Below are 21,963 nucleotides of genomic sequence, written 5' to 3' on the forward strand. Positions count from 1 at the left end.
CCTTTGACTGTAATTTTCCTTGACCTACCCAAATCTTATAAAACGACCCCACCCCTATGTCCCTTCGCTGACTCTCTTTTTGGACTCAGCCCGCCTGCACCCAGGTGAGATAAACAGCCTTGTTCCTCACACAAAGCCTGTTCGGTGGTCTCTTCACACGGACTCGAGTGAAAACTGAAGAAATAGAAAATCTGATATATGTAAAAAAGGGAAAATAATATAAAATGAAACTGCAGGACTCAATCCAAATATAACCATGATCATAATAAACATGAATGGATTAAAATTCCTTTTAAAAAAGATAGGCTTTCTGAATGGGAAAATAAACATAAAATCCAGACATACAGTAGTGTAGGAGGCAGCTTAATTAAAAACAAACAAACAAAATGTTGAAAATAAATGGATGCATGTGATATGATTCTGTTCCACTATCCAATCTAAGTAATGGTCAATTGTTTTATAGATTGCTTTTCAGTTTTTTTTTGTTTTGTTGTTGTTGTTTTTTTTTTTTTTTGAGACAGAGTCTTGCTCTGTCGCCCAGGCTGGAGTGCAGTGGCACGATCTCAGCTCACTGCAACCTCTGCCTCCCGGGTTCAAGCAATTCTCATGCCTCAGCCTCCAGAGGAGTTGGGATTAGGTGCCCGCCACCGCACCCGGCTAGTTTTTGTATTTTTAGTAGAGACGGGGGTTTCACTTTGTTGGCCAGGCTGGTCTTGAACTCCTGACGTCAGGTGATCCATCTGCCTAGGCCTCCCAAAGTGCTGGGATTACAGGCATGAGCCACTGTGCCCAGCCTTCAGTTTGGTTTTGTCCAGTGTTTTCTCATGATTAGACTGAGGTTATGCATTTTTGGCAAAAAAATCCTCAGAATTGATGGAAGTTTTCAGTGTGTCATGTTACGGAGTACATGATGTCTTTATGTCCTGTCCTGGTGATGTTAAATTTGATCACCTGGATTAAGTGGTGTCTGTTGGAATTCTCCACTGTAAAATTATTACTTTTTTCTTTTAGTAGTGGAAAATATCTTGGGATAGACATTATACAAACGGCCTGTTTCTTCTCTAAAAATCAGTGAGTCTTGTCTGCAACAGTTGTTACTATAGTGTTTGCCTAATTGTGATTTTCTACTTCCCTCATTCCTTCTATTTCAATTACTTGGAATTATCTTCTAAATTAAACCTGCCCCTTCTTTCTCACATATTTGTTTATTCAATAGTTTTATTAGGTCAGGCATGGTGGCTCATGCCTGTAATCCCAGCACTTTGTGAGACTGAGGCAGGCAGATTGCTTGAGCCTGGAAGTTTGAGACAAGCTTCGTAAACATCGTGAAACCCCATTTCTACCAAAAAATACAAAAAATTAGCCGGGCACGGTGGCGTGCACTTGTAGTTCCAGTTACTTGGGAGGCTGAGGCAGGAGGACCACTTGAGCCCAGGAGTTCGAGGCTGCAATGAGCTATGATTGCACCACTGAACTCTAGCCTGGGTGACAGAGTGAGGCCCTGTATCAAAAAGAAAACTTACATTAGTGTAGACTCATGAATATTTATTTCATATTTTGGGCTTGTTGTTTTTTGTTATTGATTACATTATTTCAGCTTTGGCAATTGGGTGCTTCCCCTAGCTGGCCCCCTGTATTCTTTCAATATGCCCCCATCCTTTTTCTAGCACTTGCTTAATTTTTCTGTCATCCCAATATGTTCCAGACTATGATGAAGTGAGATTTAAGCAAAAATAAATAAATAAATGGAACAGAGCAAATTTCACTTTGATAAAATGGACAGTCTTTCAAGCTTCGAGTCTCAAACTTGTATGCAACTAACAATGTAAGTTTTGAATACAGAAAGTAAAAATTGATAGAGATTGTTATGGACATCTGTTAGTTTCTACCAGCTCAGCATTTACATTTCTCTGCCTCTGTAGCTTACAGAGGGAAACTGTCTTCCTAAGAGATGGCCCAAGTGCATGCATCTTATGACAGTTCTGTTCAATTTGTCACATTTTTCAAGTATGCATGCATTTCTTTTTCATAATATTAATATTTATTGCTATATATGAATACTGGATTGGAAGCCCAAGCATTCAGTTTACACACAGAAATTATGCAATTATATATCGCTTCACAAATGCAGTGAACACATTACATTCTACAAAATCTACTTCACAGAAATTTAAAAATTCTAAATATCAAAAGGTACAGCTGAAGAAACAGGTATAAATTTGGCAGCCAGGAATTTTGACAGGGAAGTTGCAGCTTGCATGACTTTATTTTTTTGTTTGTTTATTGAGACAGAGTCCCACTCTGTCGCCCAGACTGGAGTGCAGTGGTGCCATCTCGGTTCACTGCAACCTCTGCCTCCTGGGTTCAAGCGATTCTCCTGCCTCAGCCTCCTGAGTAGCAGGAATTACAGGTGCCCACCACCACGCCTGGCTAATTTAAGTTTTTTGTTTGTTTGTTTTTGTTTTTGTTTGTTTGTTTTGAGATAGAGTCTCACTCTGTCGCCCAGGCTGGAGTGCAGTGGTACGATCTCAGCTCACTGCAACCTGTGCCTCCTGGGTTCAAGCGATTCTCCTGCTTCAGCCTCCTCAGTAGCTGGGACTACAGGTGCCACCACACCTGGCTAATTTTTGTATTTTTAGTAGAGAAGGCGTTTCACCATGCTGGCCAGCCTGATCTTGAACTCCTGACCTCAAGTGATCCGGTTGCCTCGGCCTCCCAAAGTGCTGGGATTACAGGCGTAAGCCACCGCGCCAGGCCTTGCATGACTTTAAGTATATGAATATGAAAATATTGAGCTTAGAGTAATCATTGTGCTTTGTGTTGATTGAAAAATATAACAATGGCTATCGAAGAAGCATGTTCAAAGATACTTAATTCACTTCAAAATGTCATACAAATTATGGTGGTTTCTACGTACCTCTGAAGCTTCAGTCATTTAGCTCAGGTACATTACTAAAGTAATATATTAATTCTACTGGTCCAGTGGGGTTTCACACCATTGACATTTGCATTCAAGCATGCATGGGCTTTTGGGCACAAGTGGACGGTGTGCACAGCTCTAAGCCATCCGTGGAAATGTGCTCTGAACATGGAGACCGCAGTGAGGGCTGTGGGGATTCTCTTTGCATTCTATGTTTGTGAGCAGCAAAACAGCACCCTCTTGAAGGAGGGGGTAGTTCGACGCTAAATATTCACCTGCTGTCCTACTATTTGGCACATGTCTGTTCCAGGGTCATCCTCTCGAAGGTGTTCGATGAAGTCATTGAAGTGAATCTAATCGATAGTGCAGACTACATCCACCTGGCCTTTCTGAAGAGACCTGAGCTCGGGCTCACCCTCACCAAGCTTCACTGTTGGACTCTCACTCACTACAGCAAGTGTGTCTTCCTGGATGCAGACACTCTGGTGAGTGAAGACTCTCTGCTTGATAGGAAACCCTCCAAGACCACATCTCTATCCTTAAGCAGGCTGTCGCCTTTTCTTTTTTTGCGACACAGTTGCTCTGTCACCCAAGCTGGAGTGCAATGTCACGATCTCGGCTCACTGCAACCTCCGCCTCCTGGGTTCAGGTGATTCTCCCACCTCAACCTCCCGAGTGGCTGCGATTATAGGCACCCGCCATCATGCCCGGTTAATTTTCGTATTTCTGTACAGACTGGGTTTCGCCATGCTGGCCAGGCTGTCACCTCTTACTGGTAGATTCCTGTGAGGTCACGTGCATTTCCATTTCTAACACAGATGTTCAGTCTATTATAATCAGACATAGCATACCCCCGAGCACTGTGCTAGACCCTGCTGAAGAGAACGGGGATCGGAAGACATGTTCCTACCCCAGGAATGAATTATCACCACAGTATTTTACACACACAAAATAGAATCATTAGGGAAAAAACTTGTAGCCAGGCATGGTAACAGGTGCCTGTAATCCCAGCTACTCAAGAGGCTGAGGTGGGGGGATCGCTTGAACCCGGGAGGTGGAGGCTGCAGTGAGCCGAGACTGCACCACTGCACTCCAGCCCGGGCGACAGAGCAAGACTCTGTCTCAAAAACAGAAGCATTGGTGAAGGAAGCATTGCGGCAGGTTCTGCGTGTCATGCTTCACCAGGTGCTGTCCAATGTTGATGAGCTGTTCGACAGGGGAGAGTTTTCTGCGGCCCCAGACCCTGGATGGCCGGATTGCTTCAATAGCGGGGTGTTCGTCTTCCAGCCTTCTCTCCACACGCATAAACTCCTGCTGCAGCACGCCATGGAACACGGCAGCTTTGACGGTAAGTCAGGGCAGCCCGGACGCTTAGGGAAGAGAACGGGACTGCTGCCTGGACCCGCATCACAGCCTCACCCCGTTTCCCCACATCTGGGAACGGCCACTTGAAGACCGAGGTGGGAATTGAAGAATATGGCCAGTCAGGGGGGTAGGAAGAGATCAGGACGCTCATAAGGAAATACGCAGTTGAGAGAAGCATTGGAAATATCCTTGCTGGGTAGAAAGAACAGTTCCACAACCCAGTCATATAAAATAGGTGAGCAAATCCTTCTCTAAAGGGCTGGTTAGTAACTGTTTTCAGAGTTGCACGCCTTGTGGTCTCTGTTGCACACACTGAACTCTGCAGACGAAACACGAAGTCAGCCGTTGACCATACAGTCACGCCTCGCTTAACGACAGGGCTGCGATGTGAGAAATGTGTTGTTAAGTGATTTTGTCACTGTATGAACATCCTAGAGTGTGTCTACACACACCCGGATGATATAGCCTACTGTATACCTAGGCTGGAGGGTAGAGCCTATTCCTCCTAGGCTACAGACCATATAGCACGTGACTCCACTGAATGTTGTAGGCAGTTGTAACATAATGGGAGGTATCTGTGGTTCTAAACATATCTAAACATCACAACGGTCCAGTGAAAATACAGTATAAAATCTTATGGGACCACTGTCACATGTATGGTCTGTCTTTGACTGAAGCACTTTTATGTGTTGCATGACTGTACTTGGCATTGAACATGGGCTGGCCGTGGTGGCTCATGCCTGTAATCCCAGCACTTTGGGAGGCCAGGGCGGACAGATTGCTTGAGGCCAGGAGTTCAAGACCAGGGTGGGCAGATGGCTTGGGACCAGGAGTTCAAGACCAGCCTAGGCAACATGGCAAGACCCCATCTCTACAAAAAATACAAAAATAAGCTGGATGTGATGCTGGCACCTGTAGTCACCAAGCCCTGGGAGGCTGAGTTGGGAGCAGCAGCTGAGCTCAGGAGTTCAAGGCTACAGTGAGCTATGATTGCACCACTGCACTCCAGTCAGGGCGACAGAGTGAGACCCTGTCTCAGAGAAAAAGAAAAGAGCGTGGCTGTGTTCCAGTAAAACTTTATTTATAAAAACGTGCACCGTGTGTAGTTGGCTGACCCCTGGTAGAATATAGGGAGAATTAAAATGAGGCAACCTGAAGCCGGGTATTTGTTGAAACGGGCATCAGTAGAGAGGAAATGTGCTGGAATTTTTGTAAAGTAAAAGAAAATACTGGAGCAGTGAAGAATTGCCTCTAGGTAAAGGGGAAGAGTCAATAAAACCGGCAAAAATGCTGGGAAAAGCATTGTCACTACCGGGGAGAATTCATTAGGGGACCAGTGGAGTGCTTTGGACTCCATATGCAATTTTAGCATTCATTCTGGGGGCTCCTGGTGGAGAATTTTGGAGGGAATGTGCACTTATTTTTATCAATGGCTTGGGTTATCAGTCCTTTCTGAGAACCAAGAGAATGTGTGCAGCTGGCAGACAGAAGACATGGAATTAGTCACCCTGAAGGCAAGTGTTTACGCTGAGAGCTTCAGGCACGTCTCGCGTTCTTGGAGTGGACCAAGCCATGCTTTACTAACCTGCTTTTGTGTTTGCTGCTTATGTAGGGGCGGACCAAGGCTTACTGAATAGTTTCTTCAGGAACTGGTCGACCGCAGACATCCACAAGCACCTGCCGTTCATCTATAACTTGAGTAGTAACACGATGTACACTTACAGCCCTGCCTTCAAACAGTAAGTTCTCCACCCTGGCGAATCCTGCCAGATCTGCCGCTACCAATCCACCTACCCTCCTGGAAGACATACCAGCTGTCGGCATATTTAAAAATATCTATCTATCTATCATCTATCTATCTATCTATCTATCTATCTATCTATCTATCTTTCTCTAGGTAGATCTAATTATCTATTTATCTGTATAGATAGATACCTATGTCTATGTGTCTATCTATCTAGATCTCTATATCTATCTATATAGATATGTATCTGTCTATATAGTTATCTATTTATATAGGCCTAGACCTCTATTATCTATCTATCTATCTATCTATCTATCTATCTATCTATCTATCTATCTATCTATCTATGTATCATCTATCCATATCTGCCTATTTAGATCTGGATATCTATCTGTATACATAGATCTATATATCTATATCTATATATGTATCTATATCTAGATCTAGATATCTATATACATTGATCTAGCTAATCTATATATCTATGTAGATATTTATCTATCTATCTATCTAGACCTAGATATCTATCTATATATCTATCTATCTATCTAGACCTAGATATCTATCTATCTATCTATCTATCTATCTATCTATCTAGATCTAGATATCTATCTAGATCTACATCACTATATAGATACCTATATCTATCTATCTAGAACTAGATATCTATGTATCTAGATATCTATCTAGATTTAGATCTTCATCCATATAGATATCTATCTATATCTATCTATCTAGATCCAGGTATCTATCTATATACATAGATCTATATATCTATATCTGTATAGCTGTCTAGATCTATCTAGATATCTATGTATATACATGGATCTATATATCTATGTATCTAGATCTAGATCTCTCCATATGTAGATCTATCTATCTAGATCTAGATCTCTATATAGGCATCTATCCATCTATCTAGATCTAGACATCTATCTATATATTAATACATAGATCTATTTATCTATATACATCTTTATATATGTATATACACACACAGAAACACACACACATATCTCGTTTCCTGCTTGCTTGTTGCTGTAAATGACAGCTAGTCAAGGCTCTACGACAATGATTCCCAAAGTGTGGCCCAAGGAACCCTGACCCCACAACTCTTTCAAGTGTCTTCAAAGTCATAACTACTTTAAAAAAAGAATTTGAAGATGCGATTTTTTTCCCTTTTTGCTGCCATTTTCTCATGCGTCTATGCTGAGATTTTACAGACACTACATGGCATGTGATAAGGTAATACCCTGAACACAGATGGAGCTAGGAGGAACCAGCTGTCGCCTCTTGGGAAAATGGATGGCACTCTTGTCACAATGATTTTTTTTAATATAGAAATTTTTTTAATGAAAAATTATAAAATTTATGTTACTGCATAATGGTTTGATTTTTTTTTAAGTGATTGATAAATACGCTTTCCAATTTCTCAGTTTTAGTATCGATTATTGTAAATATGGAGAGAGAGAATCCACAGGGACATGGCCGGGCACAGTGGCTCACGCCTGTCATTCCAGCCCTTTGGGAGGCCGAGGCGGGCGGATCACTTGAGCTCAGGAGTTTGAGACCAGCCTGGGCAACATGACGAAACCCTGTCTCTACGAAAAAATAAAACAAAACATTAGCCAAATGTGGTGTCGCACACCGCTAGTCTCAGCTACTTGGGAGGCTGCGGAGGGAGGCTCACTTGAACCTGGGAGGTGGAGTTTGCAGTGAGCCGAGATCGTGCCACTGCACTCCAGCCTGGGTGACGGAGCAACCCTCAGCTCAGCAGAAAAAAAAAAGAAAGAATCCATACGGACAAAGCTCTTAGGGTTCCTAAAAGGGTCAAGGGTGAGGGGACCAGAAGCTGTGAAATTTACTGCTCCAGAAGGTATGGCTATAAATGAAAATAGAGAATCTGAGAATCACCTTGGGAATGAATAATCTAGAGTCTGCATTCTCTACAGGGGACACGGTGTCCCTAAGGAAGAGATTGATTGTTGGGAGTGAAGTCTTGTTATTTTTTAATGTATAATCACAGATGTAATGTACAGAACATAGGTATGTCATGTGACTTTTGTATTCATGTTTCATGAGGAGGTGATCCAGGAACAGAAAAGTTTAAAAAGCCTCCTGGAGGATGGTGATGATGAACAACAAAAAAGTTGGCAAGGGGAACATTTAGAATCCTGCAAAACAGAAAACAAGCCAGTTGCCTCGCCGCTTGCATTATCCACTGTCAAAGCTATTTTTTTTTTGCCTCTGTCATCTTAAGGATATGATGATTTGGGCTGCTGTACTTCACGTTTTTACCAAACCGATTTATTTTTCCCATTTTGGGAAAAAATGTCAATGGATTATGATTATGTTTTTTCATATATAGAAAATAAAATAACTGCAAAAACTGATTTTAAAAATATATCTTTATGCAAAATAACTGCAAATGAAACTACTACTACTATGCTGATAGCAGTGGAGTAGTATTATTGATGATGTATTGATTACTATCTTGATAGTAGTGGTATGCTATTATTGCTCATATATTGATTACTACATTGATAGTACTAGTATATTATTATTGATTACTATAGTGATAGTATTTTATTATTGATCACGTATTGATTACTGAATTGATAGTAGTAGTATGTTACTATTGGTTATATATTGATTACTATGCTAGTAGTAGTATATTGTCGACTATATATTGATTACTACATTGCTAGTGGTAGATTATTATTGATTATATATTGAGAACTATGTTGATAATAGTAGCATATTATTGATTACATAATGATTACTACATTGATAGTAAGAATATATTGTTATTGATCATATATTGATTACGTGCATTGATAGTAGTAGTGTATTATTTTTTTTTTTTTTTTATTTTTATTTTTATTTTTTTGAGACGGAGTCTCGCTCTGTCACCCAGGCTGGAGTGCAGTGGCACGATCTCGGCTCACTGCAAGCTCCGCCTCCCGGGTTCACGCCATTCTCCTGCCTCAGCCTCTCCAAGTAGCTGGGACTACAGGCGCCCGCCACTACGCCCGGCTAATTTTTTTGTATTTTTAGTAGAGACGGGGTTTCACCGTGGTCTCGATCTCCTGACCTCGTGATCCGCCCGCCTCGGCCTCCCAAAGTGCTGGGATTACAAGCGTGAGCCACCGTGCCCGGCAGTAGTAGTGTATTATTATTGATTATATATTGATGACTATGTTGATAGTAGTCTATTATTATCGATCATATATTGATTACTGCATTGGAAGTCGTAGTGTATTATTGATTATATATTGGTTACTATGCTGATAGTAGTAGTATCATCAATAATAATAATCAGTAATGGAAACCCATTGGGACAAGTCCTTCAGAGGCTGTCTTTGAGGAGCCCCATGGTAGTTGGATGCTTTCTGGGTGTCTTTTATCACATCTGAGTGGAAATCAGAATCCCTTCTGTTTCCTTCTCAGATTCGGTTCCAGTGCAAAGGTCGTCCACTTTTTGGGGTCCATGAAACCTTGGAACTATAAGTACAATCCACAGAGTGGCTTGGTGTTGGAGCAGGGCTCAGCGCCCAGCAGCCAGCACCAGGCGACATTCCTTCATCTCTGGTGGACGATCTACCAGAACAGCGTGTTGCCCCTGTATAAAAGCGTCCAAGCGGGGGAAGCACGCGCGTCTCCTGGTCACACAGTAAGTGGGGGATTCCCTTAAAACCCATAGCTGAGGACGAGGAGAACATCCTTGTCACCAAGGTCTGGCGTGGTTTTTTTTGAAATGCCCCTTTTTTGTCTAAGTACTGTATTTCATGGAAAAGAATACTGAGAAGCAAGCACCTTTTAAAAACATTTTTATGTTTTAGCTCAAAATAGAGAATGCCTAATGAGTGGAGATCCTGTTTTGATTTATAGGCCTGGTGCAGAAATAGGTTATTGAAATTAGCCATCCTCATCAGAGTAAGAGACACTCATGGACAAGTGGTTCACAATGACTGATTACGATGTCATTTGGGTCAACATTTTCCACTTGAAACCATCATTTGAGATAGCAATTGGAGGAAGTGTATGAAGAGGATTTTGTAAATTTTTGATTGACACCAATTTGATTGCAAAAAATATAATGATAGCCCCTAGATGTGCTAAATCGTGGAGTATCTGCAGTGTGTTGAATGTGGCCTGCATCTGCCTTGCAGAAGACCTTTTGCAGTTAGGACTCAGGAATCTTCTTATTCCTAATGGCTTTTTTCACTAAAGTAAAAAAACTTGAGCTTTTTTTTTTTTTTTTTTTTTTTTTTTACTAGAGCATTTGTACTAGAGTACCAGAGTATTTTTTTTTACTAGAGTAAAGAAAACTAGAGTTTTGTTTGTTTGTTTGTTTTTTGAGACAGAGTCTCGCTCTGTTACCCAGGCTGGAGTGCAGTGACATGATCTCGGCTCACTGCAACCTCTGCCTTCCAGGTTCAAGCAGTTCTCCTGCCTCAGCCTCCCGAGGAGCTGGGATTACAGGTGCCCACCACCGCACCCAGCTAATTTTTGTACTTTTAGTGGAGACGGGGTTTTGCCATGTTGGCCAGGCTGGTCTGGAAGCTCTGACCTCAAGTGATCCACCCGCCTCAGCCTCCCAAAATGCTGAGATTACAGGCGTGAGCCACCAAGCCCGCCTTTTTTTTTTTTTTTTTAACTAGAGCATTTGCTAGTGCAACAGAGTCTGCTATCAGCACATGCATTGCCTGGGAAATTGGAAATAATCCCTATTTTAATTTTTAGGATGGTTTCTTATTTGGGTGGATCTAGGCTACTTTTTAAGGACTGCTGAAAATATCTGTCATCGAGTGACACTAGCAAGTGGACGTTTATTTGTATTCACTTCACAAACATTGACTTGCCACATATTTCCTGCTGGGCGTTTTGCGAAGTACTGGATTACTAAGTACTGGATTGCACAGGAGGGAATTTTAAGGCTTAGTGTTAAACGGTTCTGAGAAAGAAAACATTTAGGACAATTATTTGATGATTGGCAGATGGGAGCTGGGAACCCTGGCTACACAGGGCCCCACTCGCCCCCCAGGACAGCAGGTGAATTGAGGAGACGTAGGGAAGACTCACTCCATGTGTCTGTTTTTGTGCAGCTTTGCCTCAGTGATGTGGGGGTGCCGTGTGCAAATTCACCACTGGGTTCTAAGCAGCCTGCTCAGGGCCTTCCGGAGCCGACCCAGATAGTGGATGAGACCCTGTCCCTACCTGAAGGACGCCATTCAGAAGATGTAAGTACCTGCACTCTTCACAGGTGTGATGGAGGGTCAGACGCTGGCTCGCGGTGAGAGAGCAGAGAGAGCCGGCTTCCCTGGCTCTCTGGGGAGGGGAGGTGGAGGGGAAGGGCTGGTCTTTAGTTTGCTGTGGCATTCCAGGCTCCTGCATTTATTTGCATTATGGCACACCGAATCAAGCTCACCCGCGGAAAGATGTCTATGCCGCAATCCCCAGGACCTGTGAATGTCACCTTGTGTGGCCAAAGGGAGTTTGCAGTTGTGATTAAATGAGGGACCTTGCGCTGGGGAGGTGTGCTCTTGGATTATGGGAGTGGGCTCTTAGTCATCACAAACCTCCCTTCAAAGAAGAAGGCAGAAGTGTGAAGGTCAGAGAAGGAGTGTGAAGCTGGAAGCAGAGGCCAGAGAGAGAGGGGATTGGAAGACGCTGGGCTGCTGGCTTTGAAGATGGAAGAGGAGGCCACGAGCCAGGGAATATGAGGCCTCCAGAAGCCAGAGAAGGCAGGACATGGATTCTCCCCCAGGTCCCCAAGAAGGAACCAACCCTGCCGACACCTTGATTTTAATCCACTGGACTTCTGGCCCCCAGAGCTATCAGATGGCCGGTCTGCCTTGGTGTAAACCACCCAGTTTGTGGCCGTTTCTTATATAGCAGCCTCAAAAAACTGATGCCACATGGAGACAGATGCTCAGTCTCACGCAGTTTACAGATTCTGGGGCAGCCAGAGCTCTTTCAGTTTGGAAAAGTGAGGCTTCCGTCAGTGCCCCTTCGACCCAGCTGCCTGGCTGTGCATCCTGAGAGGTTTCAGCCGAACCCCTGATTGAACAGCAGTTGAAGTGAAGATGAATTCCCGCTGGGGTTTAATGTTCAAATGAATGTTGACCGGCACAGTGGTGTCTATTGAGGCTGAGTCTGCAGAACTTTGTCCCCGCTGAAGAAAAATGAAAATACACCTTACTTGCAAAACAAATAACGGAGGCCGTCATTTCTCCGGCTCCAATTTCTAGGCGAATACTTTGGAATAATATCTTGTGTTTAAAGATTTCTTGGGGCTAGGCACGGTGACTCAACACCTGTGATCCTAACACTTTGGAAGGCTGAGGTGGGAGGATTGCTTGAGCCCAGGAGTTCGAGACCAGCTGGCAACACACTGAGACCTCATCTCTACAAGAAAAGTCAAAAAATTAGCCAGGCATGGATGTGTGCACCCGCAGTCCCAGCTACTTGGGAGGCTGAGGCAGGAGGAATGCTTGAGCCTTGGAGGTTGAGGCTGTAGTGAGCTATAATCTCACCACTGCACTCCAGCCTGGGTGACAGAGCGAGACACTGTCTCAAAGAAAAAAAAAAAGAAATCTTTTTTTTTTTGAGACAGAGTCTGTCTCTGTCGCCCAGGCTGGAATGCAGTGGCCCAATCTTGGCTCACTGCAAGCTCTGCCTCCCGGGTTCACGCCATTCTCCTGCCTCAGCCAACTGAGTAGCTGGGACTACAGGCGCCCGCCACCACACCCGGCTAACTTTTTGTATTTTTAGTAGAGACGGGGTTTCACTGTGTTAGCCAGGATGGTCTCGAACTCCTGACCTTGTGATCCGCCTGCTTCGGCCTCCCAAAGTGCTGGGATTACAGGCGTGAGCCACCGCACCCGGCAAGATTTCTTGTTTTAAATCTTCACCACTCATCCTAACAAGTTTCTCAACAGAATTATTTTGAGATCATACTTAGGGAAGGATCTGGGGACTGGGCTGAAGGAAAGTGATTCTTTTCTGTATATTTCAGATCGCTCCGGGAGAGCCGTTTCTTGTTGCTTATAAACAAGTGACCTTTAGATTTTGCACACATTGCTCTGGAAGACACCACACGCTTCACTGTACTATGGCCTAAATTATGCTCTGGCAACTTTATGCGTTAATAGTGTTGGAGTGGTGACTTCACATTGACCGAAACACATTGAAAAGATGTTTAGGTTCAGATGGTGAAGACTGAGGAGGTGTAAAATTCGCTTTTCTGGTTTTTCATTCCTCATGGTGTGCCCTGAGCATGCGATAGCCTGGGTCTGGCCCCAGGACGTGCCTCATGTGAGTAAAGTCAAGGGCCTCGGCTTGTTCCTGCTGGAATGTGAAGAATTCCATCGGTGGAGCTCTTACATGATGTGCAAAACGGCTGCGATTGTGCTGAGCCATGCTCGTGTCAGGATGTCTACGGAAAAACCGCATTTCCATTAAATGTTTAGTAGGCAACCAAGTTGAGACTGTAAACCAAAGGGTATCCAAGAATGCTGTGGCATTCGAGGCTCATGCTTTTATGTGCATTACAGCACCTTAATGCCAATAAAGGGGAACTCTGATCCCCTGTTGATGTGTATTGAAAATAATTGAATGCTCGAACTCCTCGCCTAGAAAAGAAATATTATTGAATGCTTCGAAAAAATAAATTTAGGAAGTGTATTTCGCCAAGGTTAAGGACGCACCCGTGACACAGCCTCAGGAGGTCCTGACAACATGTGCCCACGGTGGTTGGGGCACAGCTTGCTTTTATACATTTTAGAGAGACATGAGGCATCAATATGTGTAAGAAGTACATTGGTTCAGTCCGGCAAGGCGGGACAACTCAAAGTGGGGCGGGGGCTTCCAGGTCATAAGTAGATAGAGGCAAGTGGTTGCATTTTTTTTGAGTTTCTGATTGGCCTTTCCAAAGGAGGCAATCAGATATGCATTTATCTCAGTGAGCAGAGGGGGGACTCAGTGAATAGAATGGGGGGCAGAGGCCCCAAGCAGCTCAGCTCCCAGCTGGACTTTTCCCTGCTTGGTGATATTGGGGTTCCAAGATTTATTTTCTTCACAAGACTCTATTGAGTCCTCAGAAAACGGTTTTCAAACCGTCTTTCTGATTTCTGGTTGTGTAATTTTAATCTTATTCTGTGACTGAATCTTGTATATTAGTGGTTTTGCAAACTGTGGCCTGAGGTTTCTCTGAATAAGGATCATTTGAAAGGATTGTGTTTTTGCAGATGATCTGAAAAGCATTCTTCTTTGAGACGGAGTCTCACTCAATCGCCCAGGCTGAAGTGCAATGGCGCGATCTCAGCAGCTCACTGCAACCTCCACCGCCCGAGTCCAAGCGATTCTCCTGCCTCGGCCTCCTGAGTAGGTGGACAGGCATGAGCCACCACACCTGGCTAATTTTTGTATTTTTAGTAAAGACCGGGTTTCACCATGTTGGCCAGGCTGTTCTTGAACTCCTGGCTTCAAGTGATCCACCTGCCTCAGCCCCCCAAAGGTCTGGGATTACAGGTGTGAGCCACCACGCCTGGCTATTTTAAAAGCATTCTTAAAAGTTTATTCTGAACCACAGTGAGCACTCCCTCATTCGTAAGGGCGGCCACCCTCTTTCAGAAGCAAGTGTGTATTCTCCACCCTTCAGCCCCTGGAGGAATTTCCATGGATTGTCACAGCCCCTGAAAACAAGCTTCCCAGGGCAAACAGTGGTTTTTCAGAGACTCCAAAAGGGAAAACAGTCAGGATGCTCCAGTCCCAGCTCCAGCTCAAGTTGTAGCCACGCCAGTCTCTGCGAAAACAGAACCATTTGCAGAGTGAGAGCACTTAGCACTCTGGTTTTTCTAAAACAGCGCCCATCATGTTCAATTCGTATTAATCTTGATGGAATTGTTGCCATGGATTTTTCTTGACATAAGTCCCTTCTACTTTTGCTTTGGATTCATAATTGTTGATGAGGTGGCAACTTAAAGAATAGATATGTAGCTTCGTGTTTGTCCGTCCGTGAGCCACCTTTCAATCAGCCAGTCAAGCCAAACCTAGGAGAGCCTTTCCCGTGGAGGGGTTGGGGCTTCTGAGGAAAGCTCATGGAGAGAATCGTGATGACAGAATTGAGGATCATCCTGCCTTAATGCCTAAGGAGATGGGCAAGGACACAAAAGCACGTTCATTTCACCCCAGTTAGGTGGTGTCTATTATCAAAAAGACAAAACATAACCAGTGCTGGTTAAAAATTTAATCTCACAGAAGTAAAAAGTAAGGCCAGGCAGAGTGACTCACTCCTGTCATCCCTGCACTTCGGGAGGCTGAGGCAGGATGATTGCTTGAGATCAGGAGTTTGAGACCAGCCTCAGCAACATAGCAAAACCCTGTCTGCAAAAAAATACAAAAATGAGCTGGGTGTGTGGTACTTGCCGGCGGTTCCAGCTCCTCGCAAGGCTGAGGTGGGAGGATCGCTTGAACCTGGGAAGTCGAGGCTGCGGTGAGCCGAGATCACGCTGCTGCACTCCAGCCTGGGCAGCAGAACAAGACTCTGTATCAAAAAAAAAAAAAAAAAAAAAAAGAAGTAAAAAGTAGAAGAGAGTGTACTAGAGACTAGGAAAGGTGGGGGAAGGAGCAGATAGGGAGAGATTTGTTAAAGCTGAAATACAAAATTTCAGCTAGACAAGAGGAATATGTTGTCATGTTCTATAGCCCTGTAGGATGACTATAGCCAACAGTAATCTATAGTTTCAACTAGCTGGAAGGAGGATATTGTATGTTCCCAAAAGAAAGAAATGATACATATTTGACTGATGGATATGCTAATTATCCTGACCGGATCACTGCATATTGTAGGTATTGAACCATCCCTGTGTGCCCCATGAATATGTACAATTATTATGTGTCAATTTTTAAAAAGTAAATTTTGTTTTTTTAAAAAAAGTATGTTCAACAGCCAGCAGCCACGAGAAGACCATCAGCTGGTTTCCTCCACAGCAAGAGATTGCAGTGCCCTTTGGATATTTTTGGCATGGCTCCAAATCCCCACCCCATCCTCAAAGGGCAATATTGCAGAAAGGAGGAGGGTGGGAAAAAAATCTCAAGAATTGGAGAATCGCCGGTTTCCCGGGCCCAGAACAAGACCCAGGAGGAGATGAAGATCACCCTTGCAGGTAGAAGCTGTCCCTGTCTGGGTAGTGCTGGGGACAGTAGGTGGCCCTTCTGCTGTCTGTTTGAGCATGAGCTCAAGGCCAAGGGTAAGGTGAGGGGAAATGACCCCCAGCTGGGCTGAGCGTACTTTGTTTAGGGTATTTAAGCAGTTCTCAAAAGTGATTGCAGAACCTGTATCTCCCATCTCAGGGACTATGCCCAGCCTCACCCCTCCCTCCACCCCACTGTCATGCCCACCCTTGGGCTGTGAAAACGTCAATGGAAGATGATAGGGCAGTGCCCAACTGCAGGCCCTTAAATGAATAAACTGCATATGCACATCACAGAGGGGGCAGCAAGGGAGATGAAAACAGACAGATCCAGCTCAGATGGAATTTGATCTGTAGGAAAGTGATGAAGTGAAAAAGGGATCTGTCAGCCCTGCAAGCGGCCCCAGGCACGGCGTGAAGGGGAGGCAGGGAGAGGTCACGCTGGCCTCAGACTTGGATGCTGAAATGTTTAGTTACAGCAAGAGGGGGGACACCTGCGTAGGTCCTAGGGAAAGGAAGGGACACCCAGGCATTGGAGACCCAGTGTGTAGAAGACCGTGAGACCCGCTTAAATATTTAGCAGAAAGGAAGAGAAATTCAAATAGAGAGATTCAGGAATGGGAGAAAGGGATGGAGGTGAAATCAAAGCTGTTTAAATACAGATGCTCTTCGATTTACAATTGGTTTACATCCCAACAAACCCATCGTAAACTGAAAATATCTTAAGTCAAAAATGCATTTAGACCAGGTGCAGTGGCTCACGTCTGTAATGCCAACACTTTGGGAGGCCAAGGCGGGCAGATCACTTGAGTTCAGGAGTTCAAGACCAGCCTGGCCAACACGGTGAAACCCTGTCTCTACTGAAAATACAAAAGTTAGCCAGGCTTGGTGGTGTGCGCCTGTAATCCCAGCTACTCGGGAGGCCAAAGCAGGAAAATGGCTTGAACCTGGGAGGCGGAGGTTGCAGTGAGCTGAGATCACACCACTGCACTCCAGCCTGGGTGATAGAGCAAAACTCAGTCTCAAAAAAAGAAAAAGAAATATAAGCATAACCTTAAATAACTGGAGAGCGTTATGTTGGCTGACTGCAACACAGATACAAAAAACCCTGACATAATAAAAAGAATACTAACGAAAAAGCTATTTTGGGCCGGGCACGGTGGCTCACACCTGTAATCGTAGCATGTTGGTAGGCTGAGGCAGGCAGTTCACTTGAGCTCAGGAGTTTGACACCAGCCTGGCCAACATGGTGAAACCCTGTCTCTGCTAAAAATACGAAAATTAGCCGGAAATCGCTTGAACCTGGGAGGTGGAGGTTTCAGTGAGCTGAGATCATGCCACTGCACTCCAGCCTGGGCAACAGAGTGAGATTCCGTCTCAAAAAAAAAAAAAAAAAAAAGGTATTTTGGAGTTCCTGTGTCCACATAATTTCATCCTTCGATCTCACCCCCTATTCTCCCCACCTCTCCATCCTAACGTAGGTGAATAGTGGGTCGGGGAAATTGACCTAAAAAAATTTGTTATGGTCTATATATTTTCTGATGAGGGTATTTTTCTAAAAACAATGAAGTCTTCTGGCTTTTAAAGGGAAGGGATTGGGGGGCGAGGGGAGGGAGAGCATCAGGACAAATAGCTAATGCATGCGGGGCTTAAAAGCTAGGTGATGACGGGTTGATAGGTTCAGCAAACCACCATGGCACACGTATACCTGTGTAACAAACCTGCACGTCCTGCACATGTATCCCGGAACTTAAAGTAAAAACAAAACAAAACAAAACTCTATTTAACAAAAGGTATGTTGATTGATTGGAGATTATTATATTACTGTCACATTTTCCAAGATAATATTTAATAACACTGAACAAGGAGTTGAACATTTGAGCTGTTTTGTATACTAGTTATGTGACTTTGGATAAATCAATAAATATTTCTGAACATCTTAAAAAAAAAAAAAAGAGAGGGATGCTGTCCATACGGTATCTGATATATAGCTCACCCTCCGCATCTATGGGTTCTGTATCTGTGGATTCAACCAACCTTGGATCGAAAATATTGGGGAAGCAAAATTGCATCTGCACTGAACATGCACAGACTTTTTTCTCTTGTTATTATTCCCTAAACAATACGACATAGCAAGTATCAACATAGTATGTGCATTGTAATAGGTATGGTAATTAACCTAGAGATGATTTAAAGTCTATGGGAGGATGTGCATTGGTTGTATGCAAACACAATTCCATCTTGTATCAGAGACTCGGGCATCCGTGGATTTTGGTATAACCGGGAGGTCCTGGAACCAATCCTCCATGGATATCAGGAGAAATTCCGTTTCATTAATTCATACTCCTGGTGGGCTTTGAAATGAGTCGTGCAACATCACTGTCATCTGCTGTCCATTTACTGAGTTACTCTGGGATTTTTATTTAGGGGAGCTGAAACACAGATTTGAAAAAAAAGGTTATTTTCATAAATTGCAATAATGTCATAAAAGCTGAGTGTGCGTCTGGGGCTCTTTAGTCCAGTAGCTACTTTGGTATATGTAATGATGGCAAGGTTGAGGTGTTTTGGTTTTGTTGTTGTTGTTGTTGTTTTTGAGATGGGGTCTCGCTCTGTTGCCCAGGCTGGAGTGCAGTGGCACGATCTCCGCTCACTGCAGCCTTGACCTCCTGGACTCAAGTGATCCTCCCACCTCCTCCCAGGTAGCTGGGACTACAGGAGGTGCCACCACGCCTGGCTGATATTTTGTATCTTTTGTAGAGATGGGTTTCACCGTCTTGCCCAGGCTAGTCTTGAACTCCTGGGCTCTAGCGATCTGCTCATCTTGGCCTCCCAAAGTGTTGAAATTACAGGCGTGAGCCACCGTGCCTGCCCCAGATCTGTGTTTTTAAAAGTAAAGCTGAATATTAACTTTTCCCACCTACATTAATGTATTAAGGAAAAAGTTGCAATCAGTATCTTCTCCAGTGTTTTGTCTTCTAGTATTTGGGTGGGGAAATGTAGTTAATTAAAAGATTACAGATGTCCTTCAGTTTTTTTTTAAGCTATCAAGTTTTTTTACTCTTTTTGTAGTGCATCTTATTTTATTTATAATATAGTTTTTTGTTGAAGTATGTCTTACTTTTTTATTTATTTTATTTTTTTTTTTGAGACAGAGACTTGCTCTGTCGTCCAGACTAGAGTGCACTGGTGAGATCTCGGCTCACTGAAGTCTCCGCCTCCTGGGTTCAAGCGATTCTCCTGCCTCAGCCTCCCAACTAGCTGGGACTACAGGCACCCGCCACTACACCTGGCTAATTTTTTGTATTTATAGTAGAGCCGGGTTTTCAGCATGTTGGCCAGGCTGGTCTCGAACTCCTGACCTCAGGTGATCCACCTGCCTCAGCCTCCCAAAGTGCTGGGATTACAGGCATGAGCCACCACGCCCGGCCTGTACTAACATTAGTAGAACCGTTGACTGTGTCCCATATATCTATGACACAGTTATCTGCATTTTCTGTCAATCTTTCTCCCCATACTTCAGTCTACTGACCTATTTTCTAGTTAACTGATCTCTTTGGCTATGTCTAATCTGTTGTTAAACCCACATTCTAGTTTCAGTTATTATGTTTTTAGTTCAAATTAACATGAGATTTTTAGTTCAAATGAACAATGTAGTTTCAATACTACCTTGAACATTTTTATCTTTTTCCCCATTTTATTTAAAATATTTCTCACATTTAACTATAGTCCATGTCTGATAAATTACGTATCTGGGTTTCAGGTGGGTTTGGTTTTGTTGTTTAATTTTGTTTGCTCTTGATTTTCACTCATTTGGTCTTTTCTTGTTGTATGATAGTTAATTTTTTAATTGACAGCCAGACATGGTAAATGAAAAAAAATTGCAAAGACAATTTGTAGCTCTGAATCATATTATCATAACCCAAAGAGGATTTTTTTTTTTTAATTCATGGGATTTGATGTGATTTGCCCATACCCTGAGGTAGTTTGCCCAGACCCTATCTGGGGCTGAGCTGGAGGGAAATTGGGCTTCAGTGTTTGTGATGACCAGTCTATTTCTGGTTCTCCTCTCAGTGAGGTCACGAAAGAAAGCTTGTGGTGTGTACCAGGGTCCCTCATTGGTCCTGATTATTGATATTTATGGGCCCCTGAGCCTCCTAGCACTGCTGGCAACTCTACTCAGTTTCTCAGCTTCCCAGCCTCTTATTTGCCCTGAGTGGAAGTAAGGTACCAAATTTAACATTTACCTCTTCTGTTTGTCTCTGATATCTTCACTCTTAATTTTGTGCTGCCTTAGTAGCTCTCTGATGTACTTGAAAAAAAAAAAAAAATTCTAGGCCAGGTGTGGTGGCTCACACCTGTAATGCCAGCACTTTGTGAGGCCAAGGCAGGCAGATCACCTGAGGTCAGGAGTTTGAGACCAGCCTGGCCAACATGGTGAGACCCCATCTCTACTAAAAATACAAAAACTAGCCAGGCGTGGTGGCACGTGCCTGTAATCCCAGCTACTCGGGAGGATGAGACAAGAGAATCGCTTGAACCTGGGAGGGAGATGTTGCAGTGAGGTGAGATGGCACCGCTGCACTCCAGCCTGGGCAACAGAGTGAGACTCCGTCTCAAATAAATAAATAAAATTCTATATACATTATTTGTGCAGGCTTTTTAGGTATTTTTGGCAGAAGACTTAGTGTGAAACAACGGCTTCACCATTTGCTGAAAGTGGGAAAAATCTCATTTCAGTTCCTGAGCTGATACATATATATTTGTATTTTTAACATTTACCACCTCCAGCAGTAATAACTTTCACAAATTTACAGCCCATAATGCAAAGGAGTGCTTCCTTTTTTGCGGTAAATGTTATCTCCTTGGATTGTGTACTGGAACATTCTGTGTCTGCTGTTATCTGTTCCCTGCCTCATCTGCCTTTACGATGTCCTCTCTCAGCTTTCATCTTCCCACACAGAGCATTTTGTTTTAAGCATCTCTGCATGTCTCAGCCTGTCTCTCCAATGAGCTGAGAATTCTTCTCTTGCCTGCCTCCAGTTTCAGAGTCTCTTCTTTCAAGGTGACCCCATCTTCAGTCAGGCTTTTAGGGGATACATCAGTAGAATAGTTATTACCTAAGGATAAAAAGAAATGCAGTTTGTAAAAGTCACATTTTATATTCATGCATTCGCAAGCTTGCCAAAAATGTTCTTAAGAGCGGACTTTGAGATTGCTGCATTCTCATCTTAAAATTTCTCTCTGCATGATATGCAAGGGGGAAGTTTCTCCTTTTTGCTAGTAAAAATAATGGCCGTATTTATTCATAAAAGTTGGTTTATGTTTCGGTTGTTAATATTACTTGTTAAGTAAGCCTGTGGGTCTTGATTAGAAACATTAGCAAGGGCTGACTGAACTTCTCTTCCTCGTTTAAATGCATAAGATTAACACATCTGCAGAAGGCAAGCTGAAAACTTGCATCATTATTTCATCCTTTGTAATCAAACATATAACCCCGAGTTAAATCCCTTCCAAGGAAGGATTATACTTCATGATCGGCCCCATGGAACTTATTTATGTGCTTATGGTTGGGAGAAATTAGATGACAGAAACAGATTGACATTTTCCCTAATCCAATTCCTGGAATCGTTTTTTGAGCACTTATTCTTTGCCTGTCTGGCTGCTTCATTTATCCATCGCAGTAAGTGTCTGTGCGACATCTCACTGAAAGCCCCATGACTCAGAGAGTCATTTCT

The 21,963-nt window shown here is 43.5% G+C and overlaps 1 protein-coding gene across 2 annotated transcripts in view; it reads left to right on the forward strand.

Annotated features, from left to right (window-relative positions):
* Positions 1 to 21,963, forward strand: part of GYG2 (glycogenin 2) — a 53,462-nt gene that overhangs the window by 21,503 nt on the left and 9,996 nt on the right. For both annotated transcript variants that reach the window (XM_058441469.1, XM_032756533.2), the window contains exons 4-8: positions 3,231 to 3,405; positions 4,106 to 4,268; positions 5,898 to 6,024; positions 9,480 to 9,702; positions 11,138 to 11,272. In XM_058441469.1, coding sequence (XP_058297452.1) covers positions 3,231 to 3,405; positions 4,106 to 4,268; positions 5,898 to 6,024; positions 9,480 to 9,702; positions 11,138 to 11,272 — 823 coding nt within the window. The remainder of the gene's footprint in view (positions 1 to 3,230; positions 3,406 to 4,105; positions 4,269 to 5,897; positions 6,025 to 9,479; positions 9,703 to 11,137; positions 11,273 to 21,963) is intronic.

This window comes from Hylobates moloch, unplaced genomic scaffold, assembly GCF_009828535.3.
Source record: "Hylobates moloch isolate HMO894 unplaced genomic scaffold, HMol_V3 SCAFFOLD_7, whole genome shotgun sequence".
Taxonomy (NCBI): Eukaryota; Metazoa; Chordata; class Mammalia; order Primates; family Hylobatidae; genus Hylobates; species Hylobates moloch.